Source organism: Mastigoproctus giganteus, chromosome 8 (assembly GCF_048544385.1).
Source record: "Mastigoproctus giganteus isolate SK-2022 chromosome 8, ASM4854438v1, whole genome shotgun sequence".
NCBI lineage: Eukaryota > Metazoa > Arthropoda > Arachnida > Uropygi > Thelyphonidae > Mastigoproctus > Mastigoproctus giganteus.
Genome location: NC_143582.1, coordinates 169,695,717 through 169,721,604, shown reverse-complemented (window position 1 = coordinate 169,721,604; position 25,888 = coordinate 169,695,717). Strand labels below are relative to the sequence as shown.

At 36.8% G+C, this 25,888-nt stretch overlaps 1 protein-coding gene across 1 annotated transcript in view; it reads left to right on the top strand.

The window, feature by feature from the left end:
* LOC150082000 (protein meiotic P26-like) overlaps positions 1–4,966 on the top strand; it is a 263,546-nt gene extending 258,580 nt beyond the window's left edge. Inside the window, exon 11 of the mRNA XM_090379044.1 lies at positions 4,583–4,966. Within this exon, the coding sequence (XP_090235170.1) occupies positions 4,583–4,684 (102 nt within the window). The 3' untranslated portion in view covers positions 4,685–4,966. The remainder of the gene's footprint in view (positions 1–4,582) is intronic.
* The last annotated feature ends 20,922 nt before the right edge of the window (positions 4,967–25,888 follow it).

Sequence of the window (25,888 nt, the reverse complement as noted above, 5' to 3'; positions counted from 1 at the left end):
TTGTAGGCATGATATAAATAAATTTTAAAGGTTTTTTTTTTTTTTTTTTTTGTTAATGAAAATATCAAAGTAATCAAAAACCACTCTTTGGTATTGTTGAAATTTCCATTTCCAGGATAGCCACGTATTATGTATTTTGATTTGGACAGTAAAGTGATTTTATATATATATAAAAGGCCTCCATAGCCAAGTGGTCAGGAGTAGGAGTGCAGTAGCACTCACTGCTTGAGTAGACCGGGGTTCAAGCCCCTGACTGCAAATTATGGTCTGTCTGCCAACCTGCAGTGGACTGTGGCAGATTACTGTCCATTCCCTCAACATGATTTGTTGAGGAGGTCTTCATTCTGCAGTGGATTGACAATGGCTGCTGATTTATTTATTATTAATATAATTTAGCTCTCCTCTTTTTAACCCTAGATTTGAGGGTTACTGATGATGATTTGTAAAGCTATTGTAGAGGTGGTAAATTTTTGTATGGTGAGCAGCTGCATTTTATATTTAATGTTGATTATCATAGAAGTTGGAAAAAATTACCTTTGGCTTTCCATTCACTGATAATTCTGAAAAATATAGCAACAGAATTTTTTACTTTTCCATGAGTATCTTAAATGTTAAGCAAACAGATTTTCATCACCTTCTAAGTACCTTATTTAACTTTTTTTTTCTTTTCTTTTTTTTTTTTTTTTTTTGTTTAGTTTTATATGTGGAGATCTTGGCGGACTGAATCTTTTAGAAGCATGATATTCATCTCGATTGTTCAAAGGATTAATTGTGTAGTTTTGTCCAGTCCTGTTAACTTTGTGTTGCCATTAACTTATGATTCTGTTCAAGAAGATCCAGGACTAGAATTCTGAGATCATCTGCATCAGTGAACATTGTCAACAGGTTTATTTATTATATTATAGGTTTATTTATCCATTCATCCAATAAATGGATAAATCCAAAAACAATGGCCAAAAATGGAACCTTGATGGCATCCTTTAGAAACTATTTGAGATACCTTTTGGTAATTAGTTTGCATCAGGATCGCTTTTTTTTTTTTTTTTTTTTATTGAAATAGTCATTGTAGCATTACAGACCAATTCATTTTTCTTATTCTTTTCATAATAACTGCCACACCAAAGAGAGAGAGAGAGAGAGAGTGTCAAAGTTTCTTGGAAGTCATTAAAAACTGCTATGAGATTTTTTACTGGTGCTCTGAACTAGGTTAAACAAATGAGCTAAGGAATTCTCTATTCTGTAACTGGGTTTAAAACCAAATTGTGAATTTCAGTGAAAACCCCCAAGAAAAGGAATAAGGGAAGAGAAGTCTAACTGAAAGAATTTTCTCAAAACCTTACAAAGTGTGAAGATAAGAGTGTTGGGCCTCTGAGTTGACATTGTTGATTAGCTTATCAGTACACTTAATTTGAATTTTTTTAAAGGGCACACTTTAGAGGCATCATGTTTTTCCATAAATAAATTCTGTTTCAATATACTCTGATCACTTAAGTCCTATATTTGAAGATTCCTAATATCTGATGGATGTTTACTGATAACCAGGTTGAAAATATTTTTCCCCTCATTGCAACTCTGACATTGTAAGAAGGTTCTTAAAACAACAGTTCTGATCAGCAATTCTAGAAATGCAAATGACCAATCCACAATTTCTGGAAAATTAAGGTTCTCCATAATAAGATATTCTGATTTGGTGGCCCAGTCTGTGTCTGTAAAAATGTTTCGCTGCACACATCACATTCATCTGGCCTATAATACACTCTTACTCTCTCTTCTTTCTTTTCCCAGTGCTCATGTAATACTATACTGATTCAATATAGCATATTTGCTGATAATGCTTGTCTTGAATTTCTGTGCTTGGCAATTAAAAAGCATTATCCCTCCTTCCCTTCTGTCAGGTCTGTCTTCTGCACACATTTTATTTGCCATATTCAAATTCCAGTATATCAGAACGACCCTATGTTTCTGACATTTCACATTTCTTGACTTAACTAGTACCCCAAATACACTCGTTAACTACACTCCTAAGCATTAGTGTGCAAACACTTTTTGTGTTCTTTGCAACTGTAACACATTCCATTTAGTTGCTTATAGCAGTACTTTCTACAGGAAGTTTTCCATTTTAGCTTCCTTTTCATTTAAAATGTTGCTGCCATTGTTAAATCTTTCCACCATCAGAAGACCCCTTTCTCTTCTGTAGCCTCATACAAGAACTCTTCAGGCAGTACTTTGACCAAATATCATCAATATTTGTATATGTATTGCCCCTGGATTCCCTAACTAGCAGTCCTCCTAAACCCTTAAAACTTCCTCAGTCAAAGACCAACTTTATCACCTTTGTTTAAGTGTAGACCATTCTGATAAAAATCATCCCCATCCTAAAAATTTTGCACAGTCCCTCGAGCCTTGATTTAATTCACAAGGCTTTCAGCATATAGTTCCTCTGATTGTGCCCAGACAAATACATTCTGGCCTAACTTTGCATTTTTTTTCAGTATGGTTTTATGTTTATTCAACAGATTATCATTTCATGTGTAATTAATGTGCTAGTGATTATTATTCACACATGAATAATAATCTCTTCAGTTTCCCCTCCCTTAAACCTGTTCGTTAAAGGGAGGGGAATTAACATCATTATTTTTATTTCCTGGCAGAGATCCTAATTCTGTTCCTCTTATCCTTATTACAACAAATGTTATCCTTTCCCTGGAAATATGACCCCCACAAAACTGTTCCTTTGAACCAGAGCAGTTTGCACTTGATTATTCTCCAGTGCGGCCCAAATCAGGAATATATCACCTGACAGGTCACTAAATACTTGAATTCCCGGCAAGTCCCCAGTTTTATTTGTTAAATTGATATACTTCTTACATCTGGCATGCAGGACAATCATCAGTTGAACTAGGACTGTCAACTACATTGACTTTAGAATGCATGTGCACGCAATCAGCTCATGATGCACAGCCGGAATCACTGACACTATTCCAGTATGGATCATGATATCCTTCAACAAGTATTCAAAGTGGACCTTGGATCTTGTAGCAACCATTATTAAGGTAAGAATTTCACTTAAAAGTATTACAGAATAACTTTAAAAAATATTACAGAAGATAAAACTTAAGTGCTGTTGAAACTTAAGAAATTAAACTTGTTAAATACAAAATGAAAATACCTCAAATGAATTTACTTGAAAGCTAAGAAAACAAGAAATTAAATTTACAAAGTTACAGAGGTTAAATTTACAATGTTACAGATAATATGCTACTTATGTCTTAACCCAAATCTGGCACAATGCACAAGATGATGTACAAGATTTAATCAAAATGTTTGGTGAATGATCTTATAATTCTTGAACACACAGTAATAGCTAAAAGATCTTAAGTAGTGCGTACATCTTTTGACACAAACACCAAGTTTTAACTTTCACTAGACTGATGCATAAAGTAGTCTAGTGGAAGCTTTCTTTGAGTGAACAATTGTTTTTGTCATTTGTCACATGTACTGTACAAATACTACACATGTATAAATGTGTAGTATTCACACATTGTTCAAATTCTGTCATTACAAAATTTGAACAATTTGTGTAATGAGTCTGGGTGTGTAGATATACACCCAGACTTCAAGGCTGAAGGTGTCCAATGGAAAACAACAGTCACCAAGTCCAAAAATAGCACACAGTCAAAATCACCTGTGAAGATCATTGTGAATGCATTTTTTGACAAAGGGAGTGGTGTTATCAGAATCCATTATGTGAGCTGCTAATGTTAATGTAGCTCACTATCAAGAAGTTGAGAGAGACAGTCTGCTGTAAATGACCTGAAAATTGTGAAATGGTCAATTTCTTCATAATAATAACTGTCACTCTCACCATCCAGCAATGTTTGAATGACAAAATCATTATTATTGTGCCACATCCACCTTATTCTTCTGATTTAGCATAGTGCAACTTTTGGCTGTTCCCAAAATCAAAATAGGACACAGACTAAAATTGATTCAATAAATCCAATAAAGCACAACAGACTGCCTAAACACATTCATGAAAGATGGCTTCCAAAAATATTGTGATCAGCAGTCGGCACAATGGAACAAGTGTGGGGTTGTAGAAGGAATATTAACGATAAAGAATATAACAATGTAAACATTTATCATTGAATAAAACTAATTTTTTTTTTTCACCCACCAAACTTTGTACCTGGATACACAAAGCATGAATTGAATGAGTTTGATTTTAGTAACCACAAAGCTCTGGTTTACAAATAACAGTGAGTGTCTGTATATTGCTGCTACCTGCATACACAATTGTTAGAGAAGAGGAAAATCTAACCACTTTATCAAGGTGGCTGTATTGTTTCTGGACACAGAATTTTTTTATTGTCTTCTTGATAATCTCCCCAGTTGATCTATAATAAGCCAAAATCTTTTCAAGTTAATCTGCAGAAATTTTGCTTTGCTTTGTTACTACTCTGTTATAGGTAAAGTTATTCATAGTTTGTTCTTTACCTTGTTAGTTCTAATATATGTTTGTATTCAGTGCATTTTGAATCTATAATTGAATGATTATACTCTTTCTTTTTTGTTTCTGCAGTTTACACATTTTGGAGGATCAGATTTGTTGGCTCATTCAGTGAAAACATGCCTGTGTTCTACACAGTGTCCACAGGTGGGAACATTTTGTGACCAGTTATGAGCAGTATTATTAGTTTTACACAGAACAATTACTTTGACTTACAGGAGGGTGCTAGGAAACAATACTTGATAAAAGGAGGGGTACTGTGCTCAAAAAGATTGGGAACCACCGCACCACATATAATATACAGATTTTAATATCTCTTATATGTAGGTTTGATGACAAGATTCACCACCATGAAAACCCTCACCAATTGTTAAGCAGTTGTATTTGTCTGGGATTTAGCTTACTAATGGTATTCTGTAACCCTTTGTGTGCACAATAAAGTTCACTTTATAACAATTCACTTTTAATTAGTGTCATTCTTACTTCATCATAATACATGTATTTTTATATTTTAATGTGCCATTAAGATGTAGTTCATTAGGCCACTACTTAACTCATTACATGTGAAAACTTGAGATTTTGGTATGTGCCTGTGTAGAAATGAGCAGGAGGGGGATAGGCATTAATACAGAAGTAAGCAGCAGATAATGCATTTTGAGAGGTCTTTTTTAAAAAAATACAGAAAAATGTTAAATTTAGGTGCACACAGCAAGCCTTTCATTACAAAAAAAAAAATAAAAAAAATGTTTACTGTAAAATTACTCATGTTGTCTAAAAAAAGCTGTGGAATGCATTTTGCGAATCATTTTCAAGTACTACTACCTCAGTGTAGATTTATTTTCTCTGCTTTACTTAATTGAAAAATTAATTAATTATAAATGTTAAAATACATTTCTGGTGGTGCAAATTTTACCTGGTACTAAACAAATGTCACATCCAGGTTCTCAGGGAAACTCAAGTATGTTTTAGATGGAAATAAGTTCAAAACTGCTGAAGAGTGGGGAAGTCTGTGCTTGCATATTTCAGTTGTATGGTTTTCAAGATTCATTGGGTAATTTTTACCCCAGTTTGTGTCTTATATAAACCTTTGGGTAGGCGTATCAAAACCATTTTGGCAGAAGGCAGATTGGTGTACAGATTTTTAATAACCAAGTTTTTTGGAAAAAAATGGTAAGGAATATTTGAAAATGAGAAAATTTCTTAATTCTGACACCATATCAGATATGATAAATTAAAAAAAAACATTGTTGATAAAAAAAAAAAAAAAAAAAAATCCTGACTGCCATTGTTAGCATAGTGTGAGTGAGTATAATATTATTATAATAAGTGTAATATTATTATTAGCCATATGGTGCAAGGAAGCCTGAGGCTTATGCTGCACCAACCAAAAAAAAAAAATTTCAGAGTTACCCTGAGAGAGAGAAAGAAAGAAAGTAGAAAGGAATCATCAAGAAAGAGAAGAATGATGATATCCAGCTCTGGGTGTGCCAAGCCCATACTTACCACAGTGAGCCCCTGGGGTTAATTTTTAGTACAGTAATACCCCGAAGTTACGCGATAGGTGGGTCCGAAGAAAATCGCTTAAGTCGAATTCGCGTAAGTCGGGGTACAACTTTGCATATAAATACATATAAATTTTGCTTAATTGGGACCAAGGACTAACAAAAACACTAGTTTAGAAGAAAAATATTAATAAAATAAAATTGCAGTTCTTTATACATATTAATACAAAATATGTATTTAAAAAACAAATGACTTACGTTAAAAAGTTATTTCGATGTCGATGGCTTCATAAAATCTAACAAATTCGTCTGACGACACAGCGCGTTCTTTTTTTCACGCAGAATTTCTTCGTAGCAAGCTAATAATTTTTTTATTCCTTGCTTTGTAGCTATAACGCGTTCTTCGTTGGAGTCTATGTTTTCTAAAAATTTTAAGCCCTTTACAATTGAGCCCTTTTCAATTTTCAACCTGTCAAGTTTGCAATTGTCATGTGCTTTTCGCCGTTGCTTCATTTAGGCCTGTAGCACGTGCAATATCACATGGTCTTTCATTTCGCTCAAAGCGTTTCACAATTTCATATTTTTTCTCTATCGACAAAGGTGGACTGGCCATAAGCCTTACCGGGGAAACCTCGGTGGGCCAGTGTGATTTTGGCCATAAACCATAGTATGAGGCCACTACAAATTTTCCCGGGTAAGAATTTTTGATCCAGTCCGCCTCTGTTTATCGATAATTGCTTTTCTTTTTCTCTCTGAATCTGCAGTGTCTTCACCAGGACGCTTCCTTTTCACACCTTTTAATTAAGTATTTTACTAATTTTTAGGGAATAAAGCGCAATTACAAAACGAGGAGGCACGCTTGATACGCATAAACAAAGCTGCGCGCATGTAGCAACTGAATAAACAACACCATAAAGGCAGAGATACACTATTAACACCTCACATTTCTAGGGGTTACTACCATAAAACAATAAAAATCCAGTTGCGTTTCTGCTAGTGAAATCTGTTATAAACTGGTAGTAACTCGATCTAATTGCATTTGCGATTATACCGATAGCTGGAATTGTGTTGGTTTTTACGTTATTATGGTGAAATGTGTTTCCCCTTCACTGATATAAAAAAACATAAAAGCAGCAAAGTTGAATTTTGTTCATCTTTCGCTCTCATTCTCCGCCGTCGCACCGTATATCAATAACATATGAAAAACGACCTTGAAGATAGTGGGCGGCAGCGTTGCCAAACGAAAAAATCAAGAACCGCGTAACTCCGAGTTCGCGTAAGTCGGGGTATTACTGTATTCATCAAAAAATATTATGCCTGCTTCGGGAAAGCAAAAATAAACATACGCTATGTACATGAAATTTGCTGCACGCAGGACTATGTTATTTTAGTTTATTATGGCAGTACTTCTGAATTTAGCATTACTAGAGGCATATGATGCAAAAAAGCAAGCTTATAAAAAAGCATCAGCCAAAAAAAAAAAAAAAAAAAAAAAAAACCTTCCCATTTCATTCCAAATTGTTTGTCTAGTTCTGCCTTGAGTTTATTTAAGCTGTCAACTTCTACGACAGATGGAAGTTTGTTCCAGAAATCAACCATCCGCTGGCTAAAGGCAAATTTCTAATACAGTGACGCATATCGAAAATAAAAGCACTGATTGAGAAATACTAAAATTGACATTTGCATCACTGTGATAGGTAATTTTTTATTTCAAGTTAATGATATCGTAGCACTTTTTTGGACGGGCGCACCTTACCTTGAGGGGGAATATTTCTGTACTTCAGGAATACTGAAATTTTTACATTTTTTCAAAAATTCACCAAAACTGTTATTGGTTAATGATATCGATGTCTGTCCAATTTTTTTCTGTGTTTTTTGTATCTATAACAATTTCCACATCTGTATGAATTTTTTCGCTGGAACGTTGCAAAGAAATTTGCAATGTTTCTGGAGCATTTTCTAAAGTTTTGTAATTGTGTTGCACAATATATCGATTCGCTGATTATTAGTATGAAATTTTCATAATTAATTGTTATTCCAGTACAAAGAAAAAAAACAACACTATGAACGGTGGAAAAATATAACATAAAGGTTTCGGCAAGTATATATTAATAGTTATAATAGCTGTGTGGTAACGTCAAATGCTGCCATTTTCTCTTTCCTCGGTTTGAATTCCCTGTTTCTTGAGAAGAGAAAATACCAGGGGGTATTTTCTCTTCTCCCCACTTATACTTTCAATTCATTTCTCTGCTATAATATGGAAATTTACTTGTTTTCACATAAATAAAATTATTTAGTAAGTAATAAATTTTAATTTTTTTATTGGTTTTTGTAAGTCATGACCAAACATCCATAATGTAACTTAGGAGGGGGTTAAGGTGCCAGTTGCAATTAACATTAATAAATACTACAGATTTTTATATACACACTACTGGGATCAGGTGGCTAATTATAGCAGGTTTCAGTACAATTCTATGAGTACAGTGAGGACAGTACACCTGTCTCACTGTATTGAAAGATTTTATTTTCACCCACCTGAATCCAGTAGTGTTTACATCAAATTCTGTATTTATTAATATTTATTGCAAATGGCACACATCACTCATCTTAATATCCTTGTAGGCTGCATTTTAGGCAATGTCTGGCCATTATATTTTTAAATATTACTTTTTTGACATTAACTCCACAAATTTACATCTATCATTTTGACTGATCTCAACTGTTGTTATTGGTTTTGATGTAATGATTGAATTGAACTGCTTTTGACCTTGGTTCTAATTTTTATTTATTTCTTTTTTGTTTGACTGTTTTTTTGCTGAGTTAGTTATTTTCTTTCACAAAAGTAATTTAGCATTCTTTCATTTAGATCACTATTTATTTCAGTTAACATTACAACAACAAAAAAAAAGAAAAAAAAAAGAAATTCTTTTTATGAATTTTCTCATTACATTTGAAAGATATTTGAATTTCATGTAGTCTTCTGCAAATTGAATTAGTAATATCTTCACATGAACTGTCCTGTAATATATTAAAAAAAAAAATGTTGATTTAATTCATAAAATTAAAGGCAAGACTAAAGGCTTTATGCCCAGTACAAGCAACAAAAATGAATTAATTAATAATAAAAATAATAACCCCACTAGAACACCCAGTAGAATCTAGACAAGTCTATCATTTGTCTCTCAATGATATACAAGATTGAGACTGGCTGCATAACCATGAAGACATCATGCCACTTTGAAGCCAGAACATAATAGCTGAACATAGTGTATAGTGTTAATTGTAATGCAGCTCCAAGGGTTTGTTCCCAACTCCACGTCAATCAATGTGATGAATACAAACTGTGTAAAGGCCAGATTTCTGTGTGTCAGTGTGTGTTTGTGCAGTGTTAGTGTGGGTTATGTTGGTCATGTTGTTCATCCGGCCACTTAGCCTTAAAGGCCTGTGTTTTCACATAAAAACTTCTAGTTTCCATCCGGAGCTACAAGGAGGCAAGCCAGGCAGTAGAGAGGGTAAAGCACTGGTGGAGCAAACCCTGAGGTAGCCAAGACTAGTCAGGTTGAGCCCAGTAAAAAAAAAAAACAGGAGAGGGGTGGTGCCCAGGGTGGAAGGAGAGAACAACCAGCCCAGGTGGTAAGATTTAAAAGATCACAGGGAAAGGAATCCCTATGGTGGAGCCTGATGTTCACGACCACTCACGATGACATCCACAGGTGAATTCATAATGGCCACGCAGCAGAATGAATGCAAGCGAATGAGCGAGCAAAGCATGCAAGAAAGCAAGCTTATACAGCATCAGCCAAAAAAAAGAAAAGCCATCCCATTTCACCCATTCATTCATTCCAAATGTTTATCTAGTTCTGCCTCAAATTTATTTTAACCATTAATTTCCACAATGACAGATGGAAGATTTGTTCCAGCCAGGGCTGGATTTAAACTTGTTGTGGCCTTAAGTTTTAACTTGTATGAGGCCCTTCTCTCTCTCTTACAGTTCACCTGTGACAATATTAAAAAAGGATTTTTTAAGATAGAGCGAGGCCCCAAGCTGTAGCTTGTTTAGCTTATGTGTAAATCCGGCCCTGGTTCCAGCAATCAACTACCCACTGGCTAAAGGCAAATTTCTGCACATCTATTCAACAACTGTCCTTCCTCAATTTCAGTTTATGCCCCCTCGGGTTTGTAATCTGAGCAAGAGGAAGAATCCCATCAGCATTGAGCCTGCACAATCCATTCAAGGCCTTATACACCAAGTCTGATTTCCTTGCCAGTGCCTAGTCTCCAGACACTGTAATTTTAAGAACTTAAGTCTTTCTTCGTAAGAGCACCCCTTTGTCATCCCCACCAGTCGTGTTGCCCTGCTCTGTACTCATTCCAGCAGCTCTGCATCTTTTCTAAGATGATGCATCCAGACCTGTTTGCAGTACTCAAGGTGTGGCCGGATCATTGCCCTATACAAGGAGATAATCACCTTATCTCTGCTCGCAAAATTCCTGTATATCATTGACAAGACAACATGACTTACTCTGGCAGCCTGTCTGCACTGCTCAGAAAACTTCATATCTGACTTGCACAATTACCCCCAGGTCTCTTTCATTCTCCACTACAATGAGTCTAACACCACCCAGTTGGTACATTTCTCTGTGGTTACTGCTAACCATATGCATTTGTCAATGTTAAACTTCAGCTGCCACTTCTCCAACCATCTGCCCAACTTTTCCAGATCCTGTTGCAGATGCATATTGTCATTACTGTTATTAACAACCCTGCCAACCTTTATTGGAACAAAAAGCCTAGTAGCTTTCAAATTCTGACATTAAGCATGATATATCTTCATCAATATCATTGATAAATCTGCAACACAATGGTGAGCACACCACCAAAACCTGGGGCACAACGCTAATAACATTAGTCTATGAAGAGCAGTGTCCATTGATTTCCACTCTGTCTTCTACCACTCAACACCTTTTTATCCATTGTAGCAACTTGCCCTTAATGCCATACTAATCCCATTTGTACAGTAGTCTTCCATGTGTAACAGTATCAAAAGCTTTCCTGAAATCCAAATATGTGATATCAAAATTATTTTTTGCATCCAATTTCTTTGTGACCATGTCACAGTATCCAATCATGGGTTTGCTAAGAGGAAGTCTGACAAGACTTTCTCTTAACAAACCCATGCTGTGTCTGAATTATTACTGCAGTCTTTTCTTGATAATCCTACAATGCTACTTTAACCAGTGACTCCATTATTTTCCCTGGAACAGAAGTCAAACAGGTTGTAATTACTCATGTCACCCTTTGATCTCTCCCCCCATAAATTGGAGATACATTTGCACATCTCCAGTCCAAGGATCGGTCATAATTATGGCTAAGGGTTTGCTTACTTCCTTTGCCACCTCCTTTAATATAGCTGGTTAGATCCCATCCACCCCAAGTGTCTTTCTTGTGTTTAGCCTCAAAAATTTATCCTCCACTTTGCTCTCAGTTCTTACAAAATCATTTAACTCCCCATTAGAGTTTAATAAACATCAGGCCCTCTTCTCCTTCAATAACCCCTTGTGTGTGAATGCAGATGCAAAATACTAATTTAGTTTGGCAGCTATCTAAGAATGATCATCTTCAGTCAAACCGTTGATAACAAGTGGACCGATCTAATTCATCACCTTCCTTTGAGGGTTTATTTAAGTCAAGAAGTCTTTGCATCCTTTGCAAAGATTTCTCATAATCTGCCTTTGCTTGCCTAACCTCCCTTGTGACTTGGTTTCAGAGTAAAAAAAAAAAAAAAGTAAAGTGCAGCCATTATCAACCCACTGCAGGATGGAAGCCTCCTCAACAATTCATGCTGAGGGAAATGGACCATAATCTGCCATGCTGGTCCAGTGCGGGTTGGCAGATCGACTGTATTCAGCAGTCACGGGCTTGAACCCCGGTCTACTCAAAGAGCGTGTGCTACTGCACTGCCGCTCCTGACCACTTGGCTACGGAGGCCGTGGTTTCAGAGTAGCTTATATCTACCATAGGCTTCTGTGTCGCCTGATAATTTATATGCATTTTTTTTCTCTGCCACGAGTCTCATAAGTTTTCTGACATCCATTTGGGCCGAAGTCTAGAACAATATTTCTTAGTTGGAACAAAAAGCCTAAAGGCAACTAGAGGGAGTAATACTCTTCATCTGATTATCAGTAGTGATTCTTCATGCATTAAGAATCTGCAGATAAAGGAACCACTAGGTGGCAGTGGTCACAGTGTGCAGAAGTGGGATTTACTCAAAGAGCTACCTACCATCAGGGGTAAAGGGAAGAGTTTTTGCTTTTGTAAAGGCGACTACGATGGTCTGAGACAGTATTTAAATTCTATACAGTGGGACCAACTATGATGTTACCAACAGCAAATTCAAAATGGGAAGCATTCAAAGAACTTATCTTGGAAACTACTAGGCTTTACATACCAACTAAGAAATATTGTTCAAGGTTTAGGCCTAAATGGATGTCAGATGAACTAATGAGGCGTATGGTAGAGAAGAAAAATGCATGGGATACATACAAATTAACACGTGACACAGAAGCCTATGATAGATACAAGTTGATCTGTAACCAAGTTACAAAGGAGGTTAGGCAGGTGAAGGCAGATTACGAGAAATCCTTTGCAAGGGATGTGAAGAAAAACAGCAAAGAGTTCTTTACTTATGTAAACTCTAGAAGGAAGGGGATGAATCAGATTGGTCCACTTGATATCAATGGGTCAACTGTTGATGATCTTGCTCAGGTAGCTAACAAACTAAATGAATATTTTGCATCGACATTCACAAATGAGCAGTTATTCAGCGAGGGGAATGCCAGAGGTGTATTCAACTCTGGCAGTAAGCTAGAGAATCTTGTAATAACTGAGAGTAAAGTGGAGGAGAAATTGTTGAAGATAAACACAAGAAAGGCACCTGGGGTGGATGGGATCTACCCAGTTATATTAAAGGAGGCAGCAAAGGAAGTAAGCAAACCCTTAGCCATAATTATGAGAGCTTCCTTGGACTCAGGGGAGGTACCCATGGACTGGAGATGTGCAAATGTGACCCCAATTCACAAAGGAGGATCAAAGGCTGACACAAGTAATTATAGACCTGTGAGTTTTACTTCTGTTCCCGGAAAATTAATGGAGGCACTGGTTAAAGGAGCACTACAGGATCATCTAGACAAGACTTCAGTTATAGTTCGGACACAGCATGGTTTTGTTAAGGGGAAGTCTTGCCTGACGAATTTGATTGGATACTATGATGCAGTCACAAAAGAACTGGATGCAGGGAATAACTTTGATATTATATATTTGGACCTTAGAAAGGCTTTTGATACTGTGGCACTGGAGACAAATTGCTGCTATGGATAAAGGGATGGTTGAGGGGAGAAGACAGAGTGGTAATCAATGGACACTGCTCATCGTGGACTAATGTGGAGTCCCTCAGGGTTCAGTGTTGGGTCCATTATTGTTTTCTGTATAAATGATATTGATGATGGTATATCAAGCTTAATGTCCAAGTTTGTAGACGATACAAAGGTTGGCAGGGTTGTCAAGGACACTACTGACACTATGCTGCTGCAACAGGATCTGGAAAGGTTGAGCAGATGGGCTGAAAATGAAGTTTAACATTGACAAATGAAAAGCACTACATATGGGAAACAGCAACCCCAGAGCAACGTATGAACAGTGTGGTACTACCCTGAGAGTGGGTAATTGCCTGCACAATTACCTGGGGGTAATTGTGTAGGCAGATATGAAGTTCTTTGAGCAGTGCAGAAGGGCTGTAAGAGTAGCTCATGGTGTCTTGTCAATGATATACAGGAATTTTTCTAGCAGGGATAAGGAGATAATTATTCTCTTGTATAAGGCAATGGTCAGGCCACACCTTGAGTACTGTATACAGCTCTGGAGGCCCCATTTCAAGAAGCATGTAGAGCTGCTGGAATAAGTACAGAGAAGGGCAACAAGATTAGTGAATGGAACAAAGGGTTGCTCTTATGAAGAAAGGCTTAAGTTTTGCATATTACAGTGTCTGGAGACTAGGCACCGGCGAGGTGATTTGATAGAAGTGTATAAAGCCTTGAATGGTTTGAGCATGCTCAATGCCGATGGGATTCTTCCTCTTGCTCAGAATAATCACCTGAGAGGGCATAAATTCAGATTGAGGAAAGACAGATGTAGGAAAGATGTGCAGAAATTTGTCATTAGCCAGTGGGTAGTTGGTTGGTGGAACAGACTTTCTTCCCTTCTTGTCGAAGTTGATAGCCTAAATTAATTTAAGGCTCAGCTGTACAGGTATTTCGAATGAATGGAGGGGTGAAATGGATGTATTTTTTTTTTTTTTTTTTTTTATGGAGCTGAAATTTTTTTATGAAAGCAAGCTTATGGAGCTGATGCTCCATAAGCTTGCTTTCTTGCATCATGTGCCTCTACTAATGCTAAAAGTCTACCTATGTGATTGGCATAGCAGTGTTCAACACTGTCAAGTTCCAGAAAATCGATAAGGAAATGTTCAGGAATTACATGAGCCTAAGACAGGAGATCAAAGAGAAGTGGCATAGGCAACAAGTAACGGCTATCCCGTGTCAAGCGACAGTATGGTGCCAAAGACCTTAACAGCACTAGGTCTGCCATAGAACATATACCAGGAACTTCAGAAAGATGCAATCCAGAACACCTGTAGGATAGTCAGAGTTCCTGGACCTACAGTAACACGGCACATAAGCATCCTATGCACTTGGTAGCAGTACCCGTTGTAGGGTGGAACCGCCCGAATCAGTAATAATGTAAGAACAACAATACCACTAATAACAAACCACTGGGTCACAGTCCGTAATGTAGTCATTGATTTTATAATCTGTAAAGATGACATGGCATATTTTTCAAGTTTGATACTCGGTGGGATAAGTTTTCGAAATCAATTGAAAGATTATGACACTGCAGGAATGTTGCATTACATATCTCCTCAAGCACAACAGCCTAGTAATAATAGGTCTCCCACAGAACATATACATTCGTGTATTATGATCATTCGTGTATTAAGAATTTGCAGATAAAGGAACCACTAGGTGGCAGTGATCACAGTGTACTGATGTGGGATTTACTTAAAAGATTTAATTACCATCAGGAGTAAAGGAAAGGGTTTTTGCTTCCGTAAAGGTGAGCACAGTGGACTCCGACAGTTTTTAAATTCTGTCGATGTTACCAACAGTAAATTCTAAGTGGGAAGCATTCAAGAAATTAATCTTGGATGCTACTAAAAGTTTCATGCCTATTAAGAAATATTGTTCAAGGTTTAGGCCTAAATGGTTATCTAATGAACTAATGAGACTCGTAACAGAGAAGAAAAATGAATGGGATGCATATAAATTATCAAGCGACTCGGAAGCCTATGGCAGATATAAGCTAGTCTGTAATCAGGTCACAAAGGAGGTTAGGCAGGCAAAGGCAGATTACGAGAAATCCTTGGCAAAAGATGCTAAGAAAAACAGCAAGGATTTCTTTACTTATATAAACTCTAAAAGGAAGGGAATGAATCTGATTGGTCCACTTGACATTGATGGTTCGACTGTTGATGATCCTGCTCAGATAGCAAACAAACTGAATGAGTATTTTGCATCTACATTCACACATGAGGAGTTATTAAGGTTTGAAAATGGCAGAAGGTTATCAAATTGTAGCAGGATACTTAATAATTTTGTAATAACTGAGAGCAAAGTGGAGGAGAAATTTTTGAAGTGGAACATAAGAAAAGCACCTGGGGTGGATGGGATGTATCCAGTTATATTAAAGGAGGTGGCAAAGCAACTAAGCAAACCCTTAGCTATAATTATGAGAGCATCCTTGGACTCAGGGGAGGTTCCCACTGACTGCAGATGTGCAAATGTATCCCCAGTTCACAAAGGGGGATCGAAGGGTGACACGAGTAATTACAGACCAGTTAGTTTTAACTTCTGTTCCGGGTAAAATGATGGAGTCACTGGTTAAAGATGAATTGCGGGATCATCTAGACAAGACTGCAGCAATAATTCAGACACAGCATGGGTTTGTTAAGGGGAAAGTCTTGTCTGACAAATTTGATAGGATACTATGATGTGGTTACAAAGGAACTGGATGCAAAAAATAATTTTGATATCATATATTTGGATTTCAGGAAAGCTTTTGACACTGTTGCGCATGGAAGACTATTGTACAAATTGGAGCAGAATGGTATTAAGGGTAAGTTGCCAGAATGGATAAAAGGATGGTTAAGTGGGAGAAGACAGAGGGTGGTAATCAATGGGTGTTGCTCTTCGTGGACTAATGTTATTAGTGGAGTCCCACAGGGTTCGGTGTTGAGTCCACTGTTGTTTTGTATATTTATCAATGATATTGATGAAGGTATATCAGGCTTAATGTCGAAGTTTGCAGATGACACAAAGGTTGGCAGGGTTGTTAATGACAGTAATGGCAGTGTGCTACTGCAACAGGATCTAGATAATTTGGGCAGATGGGCTAAGAAGTGGCAACTGAAGTTTAACCTTGACAAATGCAAAGTACTGCATATGGGTAGAAGTAACCCCAGAGAAACGTACCAACTGTGTGGTACTACACTTAAGGTGGTTGAAAATGAAAAAGACCTGGGAGTAATTGTGCAGTCAGATATGAAGTTTTCTGAGCAATGCAGACAGGCTGCCAGGCCAGGTCATGGGGTTTTGTCAATGATATATAGGAATTTTGCTAGCAGGGAGGAGGAGGAGATTGTCCCTCTGTATAAGGCAATGGTCAGGCCACGCCTTGAGTACTGCGTACAGGTCTGGTGGCCTCATTTTAGGAAGGATGTAGATTTACTTGAGTGTGTACAGAGAAGGGCAACAAGATTGGTGAGGGGAATGAAGGGATCCTCATACCAAGAGAGGCTTAAGCTCTGCAAATTGCCGTGGCTGGAGACTAGGCACCTGCACAGTGATCTGATTGAAGTGTATAAGGCCTTGAATGGGTTGAGCACGCTGAATTCTAATGGGATCCTTCCACTTGTTCAGATTATGAACCTAAGGGGGCATAAATTCAAATTAAGAAAAGACAGATGTAGAATAGATGTGCGGAAATTTGCCTTTAGCCAGCGGGTGGTTAATTGCTGGAACAAACTTCCATCTGTCGAGGAAGTTGATAGGTTGAATAAATTTAAGGAGGAACTGGACAGGCATTTGGAGGGAATGGTGTGATTTTTTTCTTTGTCTGATGCTGCATAAGCTCATAAACTTGCTTTCTTGCATCACATGCCACTACTACTACTACAATGAGTTAGATCAAAGATTCAGACTACACTCGATTGTTAATGACACTGGGAACATTGCATTATATAACTCCCCAAACACCCGAGAGAAATGTGACCCTACATTATATTAGTTAATGCAACATTGGAATATTGCATTATATACCTTTCTAGCGCTAAAGTTCAGTATATGGTGCACCCTCTCTATACTCGCCGACACGGCACTGATTGACGGGTGCTGGCTTTGCCCAGTGTCACCTGATCTCCTGAACATACGGAAACATCTGGCACGAGGGCCACGCCGTGCGTGTCACCAGTGTCATGTTTCCGTATGTTAATGTTATGAACTTTGTTGTTAGAAATGTCACATGGTGTTAATATTTGATTAGCCGATTATTTAATTTTATCGAAGCGTAATTAAAAACAAAAAGGCTGAATGATACGTATATTGGGGGTGTGGGGACAGAAGTCCCCACAGAAACCAGAAAAAAAAAAAACTCCCCATTTGCGTATTCAATTGTTAGTGACTTACTTTCTGGTTTTCCCTTGGGTTTTTTTTTTTTTTTTTTTTTTTTTCTTTATGTAAACCCCAAACACGAGAGGTATTAGAACCTATAGTACTTAGTACGGTGGTTGAGACTGGTGTCTGTTGTATTGGGTGATTTTTTTCTTGCGAAATATTAGTTCGAAAATGTTGGGTTGTTTAGAAAATATAATTCTGTTGATGAGGTGAGTGGTTTTCTGTCGTTTTAGCATTTCGGTTGACGGGCATCGGCAATTTTCAGCGGGAAATCGCTAGTTATCAGTGATTATTCGATTGCTTGTGATTTACTTTTTGCTTTGCCTTCTTGCTCTTCAACTGGATGATTTATTCCTGCAAAATATTAGTGCGAAAGTGTTGGATCGTTTAGAAAACATAATTCGATCGATAAGGTGAGTGATTTCTGTGCTTTTAGCATTTCTGTTGACGGGCATCAGCAATTCTCAATGTTGCACATGGTGTTAATTTTTGTTACAAATAATGCGATAATTACTTGTTTTTTCATGTTCTGGCAGAAAAGCAGGGGATCGGGATCCCCGATCCCCCGTCTAGTAATATACGGGCGAGAAGAATCAGGGGTTGCACGTGGTGCGAATTATTTTTTTTTTAAATTGCCTTATAGCCTTTTCTTTTTCTTTATTTCAGCTCCGATTTTGTGGAGGGTTAGGGGGCAGAAGCCCCCACCAAAAATTAAAACAAAAAAAAAAAAAGGCATTCGTTCACTCGCATCAGCAATTCTCGTTGTTAATGCTCGCGAAACAGTCTAGTAATGTACGGGCGAGAAGAAGCAGTGGTTGCATGTCGTGTGAATTTTTGTTACTTGTTTTTTAAAAAATTGCCGTTTTTCGTTTTCTTCATTTCAACTCCGCTTTTGTGATATCTCGTGACATATTGCATTCCCCGAATAACGTGCATTTTTGTTACTTTCGTTTTAAAAGATTGCCATTTCCCGTTCGTTCTGTTTTCATTTTTGATTTGCCACGTTGTTGATCTATAATAAAAACTGATTTGCTTTTCCAATTCTATCGTGAAATTTCCTTAAAAATTAGTTTTGTCTTTTTTTATTTTTCTTTTCAGCCAATCTCATTGTTAATGCTCGTAAAATATAGCTTAGAAAAACGTGCATTTTTGTTTGTTTTATTTTTAATAATTGTTCATTTGCCATTTCTTTTCTTTCGCGAAAATTACCTTTTCCCCTTTTTTTTTCTTCTTTTTGACTCTATCCGACTTATTCAAATGTCACGTGACATTTTGTGATCCATGAAGAACGTGTATTTTTGTAACTTGAATTTTTAAAATTATTGGATTTATCCTGTTTTCAGCCGCCGTATTTGTTGCTGTTCCACGTGCCATCCGCGTGTCACTTGACATCCGTCAGCCGAGGAGAATAGCGGGAACGCATTGAGTGGGCGGAGTCACAGTTTTAAAAAGTGCACCATAAACTAAATATTTACCGAGATTCAATATTGGGTACAGCCACCGAAAATGGCGGCGAAGAGAGGAAGGGGAAGCAGTGATTGTCGCGTTTGACTCCGCCCACTCACTTCGTTCCCTCTCCTCGCCCGGCTGACGTCAAGCCTGACGTAGCCCAGTGATCAGGAGCGAGAGTGCATAGCACGCGTTCCTTGAGTAGACCGGGGTTCAAGCCCGTGACTACTAAATACGATAAATATTTGTATTGACGATTTATTGTAAACTCTACTGACTTGGTTGTCGTGCCGGAGTATAAACAGAAAATTTATTTATTTTATTTTAAATGACACACGGATGGCACGTGGCACACCAACAAATATGGCGGCTGAAAACAAAGGATAAATCCAATAAATTGAAAAATTCAAGTTTCAAAAATTAACGTTATTCGAGGATCACAAAATGTCACTTGACGTTTGAATAAGTCGGATAGAGCTGAAAAGAAGGGGAAAAGTTGGGGGGGGGATAATTTAAAAGGAAATTTCGCGAAAGAAAAGGAACGACAAATGAACAATTACTAAAAATAAAACAAACAAAAATGCACGTTTTTCTAGGCTATATTTTACGAACATTAACAATGAGATTGGCTGAAAATAAAAAAAAAAAAAAAAAAACGGTAATTTTTAATTAAGGAAATTTCAAGATATAAATGGAACAGCGAATCAAAAAGAAAAATAGAACGCACGGGAAATGGCAATTTTTTAATTAAAAAGAAAGTAACAAAAATGCACGTTGTTCGGGGATCGCAATATGTCACGAGACATCACAAAAGCGGAGCTGAAATGAAGAAAAAGAAAAGAAAAAAAACGGCAATTTTTTAAAAAACAAGTAACAAAAATTCACACGACATGCAACCACTGATTCTTCTCGCCTTACTAGACTGTTTCACGAGCATTAACAACGAGAATTGCTGATGCAAGTGAACAGAAATGCTTTTTTTTTTTTTTGTTTTAATTTTTGATGGGGATGCCGCCCCCTAACCCCCGCAAAATCGGAGCTGAAATGAAAAAGGAAATGCGATACGGCGAATTTTTTATTAAAAAAAAAAACTCGCACCACGTGTAACCCCTGATTCTTCTCGCCCGTACATTACTAGACGGGGAATAGGGGATCCCAATCCCCTACTTTTTAAAAACAAGTAATTAGCATATTATTTGTAACAAAAATTAACACCACGTGCAACGCCTGATGACAGGACGATTTCACGGGCAATAACACTGAAAATTGCTGATGCCCGTAAACAGAAATCACTCACCTCATCAATCGAATTATGTTTTTTAATTAAACGATCCAACATTTTCACACTAATATTTTGCAGGAATAAATCATCCAGTAGAAGAGACACCCGCACTTAACCAAGCCAAAGCAAAAAGTGAATCACAAGCAATCGAATAATCACTGCCGAATAAATTCTGCTGTGTTCTAAAACCGTTTGGGTAACAAACTTAGATTATATTAGGAGCAAACAATCAATCCAATTATATTTTCTAAACAACCCAACATTTTCGAACTAATATTTCACAGGAAAAAATCACCCAATACAACAGACACCCGTCTTAACCAAGGGAAACCAAAAAGTAGGTCGCTAAAATTACGCAAATAGGAGGGTTTTTTGGGGGGTCTCTTCCCCCAGACCCCCGTTTCTGTGCGGGATTCTGCCACCACACCCCCGATAAACGTATTATTCAGCTTTTTCCAAAACTAAACAACTTTTATTTTTTTGTTTTTAATTACGCATCCATAAAATTAAATACTGTAATCGGCTAATCAAATATGAACACCACGTTACATTTCTAACAGTGAAGTTCATGACCTGAACATACGGAAGCAGGACACAGGTGACACTCGTGCCAGATGTTTCCGTATGTTCAGGAAATCACGTGACACTGGCGGAGTCAGCATCCGTCAATCACGCCCGTATCGCCGAGATCGGTAGCAGTCGGGACGCTGTACCCTTAACTGAATCTAGACCAAAAAAAAAAAAAAAAGCTACGTAAAACAAGATTTCTACTTTTAACAATGACTAGAACTCGAAAGAAAGTAGCAACCACGTGGTAACAATGTTATTAGCGTTGGACATGTGCGTTATTCTCTGTTTGTTTTACTGGCCACAGATCGCCGCATTTAGTTTCATGTCCCGAAACTGGGAGTAATTGAGCAAGTGTCCACTCTGTATCTTACTTCTCTGTGGTTGGAACGATGAACATTCCTGCTGAATGAATTCGCTTTTTCTGAGCACGTCTGGTAAAATGTTTGTTTGCGTGATTAAAAATTCGCCGAAAATCTTTACTGAATAACCGTTACAGTTATATGGCGAATATAAGCTCAATCTTGCTTATGAAGAAACTAAACTTTGCCACACAAAAAAAAAAAAAAAAAAAATTGCCACAATGAAACTTTGTGAGAAATTTACTATAACTGGAACGTTAAGAAAATTATGGGAAAGAATCGCAAATGAGATGAATATATCAAGTAAGTAGAATTTATTACTGTAAATGTTTAGAAACAATGTACATATTGTTATTTGTATACATAAAGAAGTAATGAAATTAAGTATGAACATCAGCGTAAGCCTTGCATTTGGCTCTCTAATTTTAGTGACCTATTTTTCAGGGATTTGTAAAAAAATTTCATAAAATGAATGTCCCTGCTTTGCTTTCTTTATCTGCTGAAACAGCTGCCAGCTCAAGGAAACTCGCTAGCCGAGATTTACCTCGAGCCGTGACTAAGACGATGATCGATTGCTTACATATCAAGTCTGCGATGAAAAATTCGCCAGGAGTAAAAGTTCAGAAACGGGTACCCCTTTCAAAATGGCGGCAAGGAGAGGAGGGGGAAAAGCAGTGATTGACGGGTTGTGACTCCGCCCATGCACTGCGTTCCGCATCCTCTCCTCGCCCGGTGGGTGGCACAGCAGCAAATATGGCGGCTGAAAACAAAGAATAAATCAATAAATTTAAAAATTCAAGTTACAAAAATTGTCACGTGACATTTGAATAAGTCGGATGGAGCTGAAAAGGTAATGTAAAAGTAACGAAATAAAAGGAACGTCAAATCAACAATTTTTAAAAATAAAACAAAAATGCCCCCTCGACCGCAAGTTACAAGCAGATGTCACGTGACATAATACGGCGGAGCTGAAAAAGAAAAATAGAACGGGAGATGGCAATTTTTTTAAAAATAAAGTAACAAAAATGCATGTTATTTGGGGTCGCAATATGTCGCGAGACATCACAAAAGCGGAGCTGAAATAAAGAAAAGGCGAAACGGCATTTTTTTAAAAAACAAGTACCAAAAATTCACATGAAATGCAACGACTGATTCTTCTCGCCTGCACATTACTAAACTATTTCGCGAGCATTAACAACGAGAATTGCTGATCCCGGTGAACACATAAATGCTTATTTTTGAAGTGAACTTAAAAACAAAATGAAATTTCTGGCACTGGAATTCTCCAGAAAATTGTTATTTCAATGCACCATGGTTGATCATTTACCTACGGTTGTTTTCTATTGTGGAAATAGAAATCCATATTAAATACGAGGGATGATCAAAAAAGTTCTGCGAACAGTGTATGTAAAATGTATTAATAAATTACAGAATATGTAATTTATTGATACATTTTAAAATAACATGAAAAAATAGTATGTCAGTGTCTTAACGCAGTTTTTAAAATTTAATTTTTTATGTCATGTTGAAGAAGCACGATTATCCAGCAAATCGAATGTCGTTAAATAATCAGATCAAGTTTTTAACCGAAGATGGCAGAAATGCTAAAGAAAATCATTAAATAATTTGAGCATCTAGAAAACTGTTTGGGAAAGTATCAGGTATTATCCAGTTATGGTACTGTTGCAGGATGGTGGGCAGAGTTCACAAGAGAACCGGAGTCAGTTGAAGATGATCCGAGGTATGACTATCAATCAATTCTGAAACAGTTGCCATCATTGAAGAAAAAAAAAAAAAAGTTTAGAAACTAATAATTGGAAGTACTTGAAAAAGTACTTAACTGGAAGAATTTTAAAACAGCAATACTTCATGAGCAATGGCCAAAGTTTGGCAAGATGGGTTCTCAGAAACCTTTCAATTCATGTCAGAGGGTATTAAAATTAATTTTTGCTAATCCAGAATTTTATTATTATTATTTCGTTTGATGACTGGTGATGGAACTTGGCTACATTTTTATAATCCTTACTTCAAATTGTGAAACATGTAGTGGGAGCACAGGGATATCCAGCCCCGAAAAGTTTCAAACTCAACCATCATCTAGAAAAGTGTTGACCTCAGTTTTATAGGATATAAAAAGATTGTTGTTAAATGATTACTTTGCACCTAAAGCTACAATAACAAGAAAATATTATGCCAAAGTTAAAAGCATAATTCGGGAAAAAAAAAAGAGGAAAGTTGGGTTATCAGGTTTTGCGTCATCGTGATAATGCCACCTTTTACACAAAAGCTCGGCTCGCCGGCTAAATTCATGAATGCGGATTTGAACAATTAAATCACTTTCCATACGGCTCATATCTGGTCCTAAGTGACTAGTTCAGAAGTCTCATCTTCAATCTTCTTGGAACTCGTTTTAAAGATGATGAATTGCTAAAAGCAGGTGTGGAAGCCTAGTTTCATGCCCCAACAAGATTTTTTTTTAGAAGGATTAAATGCAGTAAGTGTGAATGGAAGTACATTGAAAAAAAATATAGATTTTGTACCTACGTCTTTCGCACTTAGTTCTCAGAACTTTTTGACAACCCTTGTAATTATCGTATATGCCCTTCTCCCAAAATATAACATTTAAAAAAATATCTCTTTAATGTGTATTTTAAATTACACGTTGCTTTCACATTCCAAACCCTGCATACGTTTAAAAACCAACCTCGCTTCCCAACTTCTGGGTCTGATATATTGAAAAGGCTGCAACTTTATTATAGACAGTTTATATATGTAAAATCTGAAAACAATTTCTAAAACCTAATCCAAGTAAAGGCGTTGTCTTGTCAAATAACTATATTGGCCTATCTTGTTATTTTATCATAAAATGAGTGATATCCTTAAAAAAAAATTGTAATTTAGCCAAATCACTACAACTTTTACAATATGAAAGATATATTTCAACCCAAACGCCAAACTAGTGGCTTGATTATGTTATTTTCAAAGGATATCCCAGTGAACTAGTTTCGAAACAGAAAATTTTACGAAAAGGTACACTTTTAATAAAATGATGTACTTTATTTTGAAAAATCAAATATGTGTATGACGTTAAGTAGCAAAACTACAAATTTAGGCTGATTTTATAGCTAACTCTTTTAGAAAGATTTGTGGAACCATCCCAAATTTCATTAAAATCCGGCCGATAAAAATTCGCCAATTATTCTTTATTTCAAACATCACATAGGCGCGTGGTTCTCAGTCGTTGTTATGTTATCTCGGATGTTGCGTCCAAAAATGCCGAGTTTCATGTGCTTAGTTTTTAGTAAAATATTTTTCAGCTAATTTTTGAGAAAACTAAATCAAAACACCATAGTGTCGAAGTAAAATCACGTGATTTCTTCGTAAATCACCTGTTCATGTTATATTTTAACAAGAACCCTTAGCGGTTCTTGTTACCCTAAGTAACTTCTAGTCGACAAAAGGATGTCATGTGCTCTTGGTTAGTATAGAAGTTTAACGGCACAAGGGCACTTAGGCCAAAAAGTGCCTAATCATGTGCTGTTTATAAAAATTTGCACTGCACTTGACGAACGGTATTTCGTAAATCAGATCCAGATAAAAAAAAAAAAAAACTGACATTATCAAAATGAATATTTGAAATATGCCTTCTACTATTGAGGTGATGAGCAGAATCAAATTCCTCCGTGTTTAATATGTGAACAAACTCAGCACTAACTGTGAAACACGTTCTGTTACTGAGACACTGAAAAAATCATTTAGATTTAAACGGTAAGTCCATTGCTTATTTCGCAGAGAAAGAGAAGTACATAAGCAAAACTCGTTTGTGAAATCTATATTTGTGAGTCGGAAAAAAGAATTATTAGAAGGCTCACTTGTAGTGAGCGTTCTAATAATTCTTGACAAGCAATGCGATAGTTCACTGAAAGTGAGAGAGGCTTGTGAAGGAGAGTCCCATACTATTTGTGAAAATTTGATAATGTCATCTGTGAGACAATATTCTGACCTAACAAATCTCAAAAATAAAAAAGATGACACTGTAAAAAAAGAATTTTACTTTGCTTAACTGATCTCAATGAATTTATTATAGACTTAAGTTGTCGCCTGATTTTACCTTGCAACTTGATGAGAGCACTGATATCAGTAGCTTAGCTGTGCTGTTAGTGTTGGTTCGATACCTGTATAATGGTGAGCTGTGCGAAGACATTTTTATCTTTCTGTGACGATTTGAAAACCGCTACAACAGCAGCTGATATTTTTGAAAAAATTTAGTTTTTTTTTTTTTTTTGTTCTCAAAAAAGTGTATTCACTTCTGTACTGACGGTGTCAAGGCTATCCAGGGACCCATTTCAGGTGCTGTTATGAGAATAAAGGCAGTAACACACCCTTGCTGTTCAAGTAGTCACTTCGTACTCCACAGAGAAAATTTAGCTGTC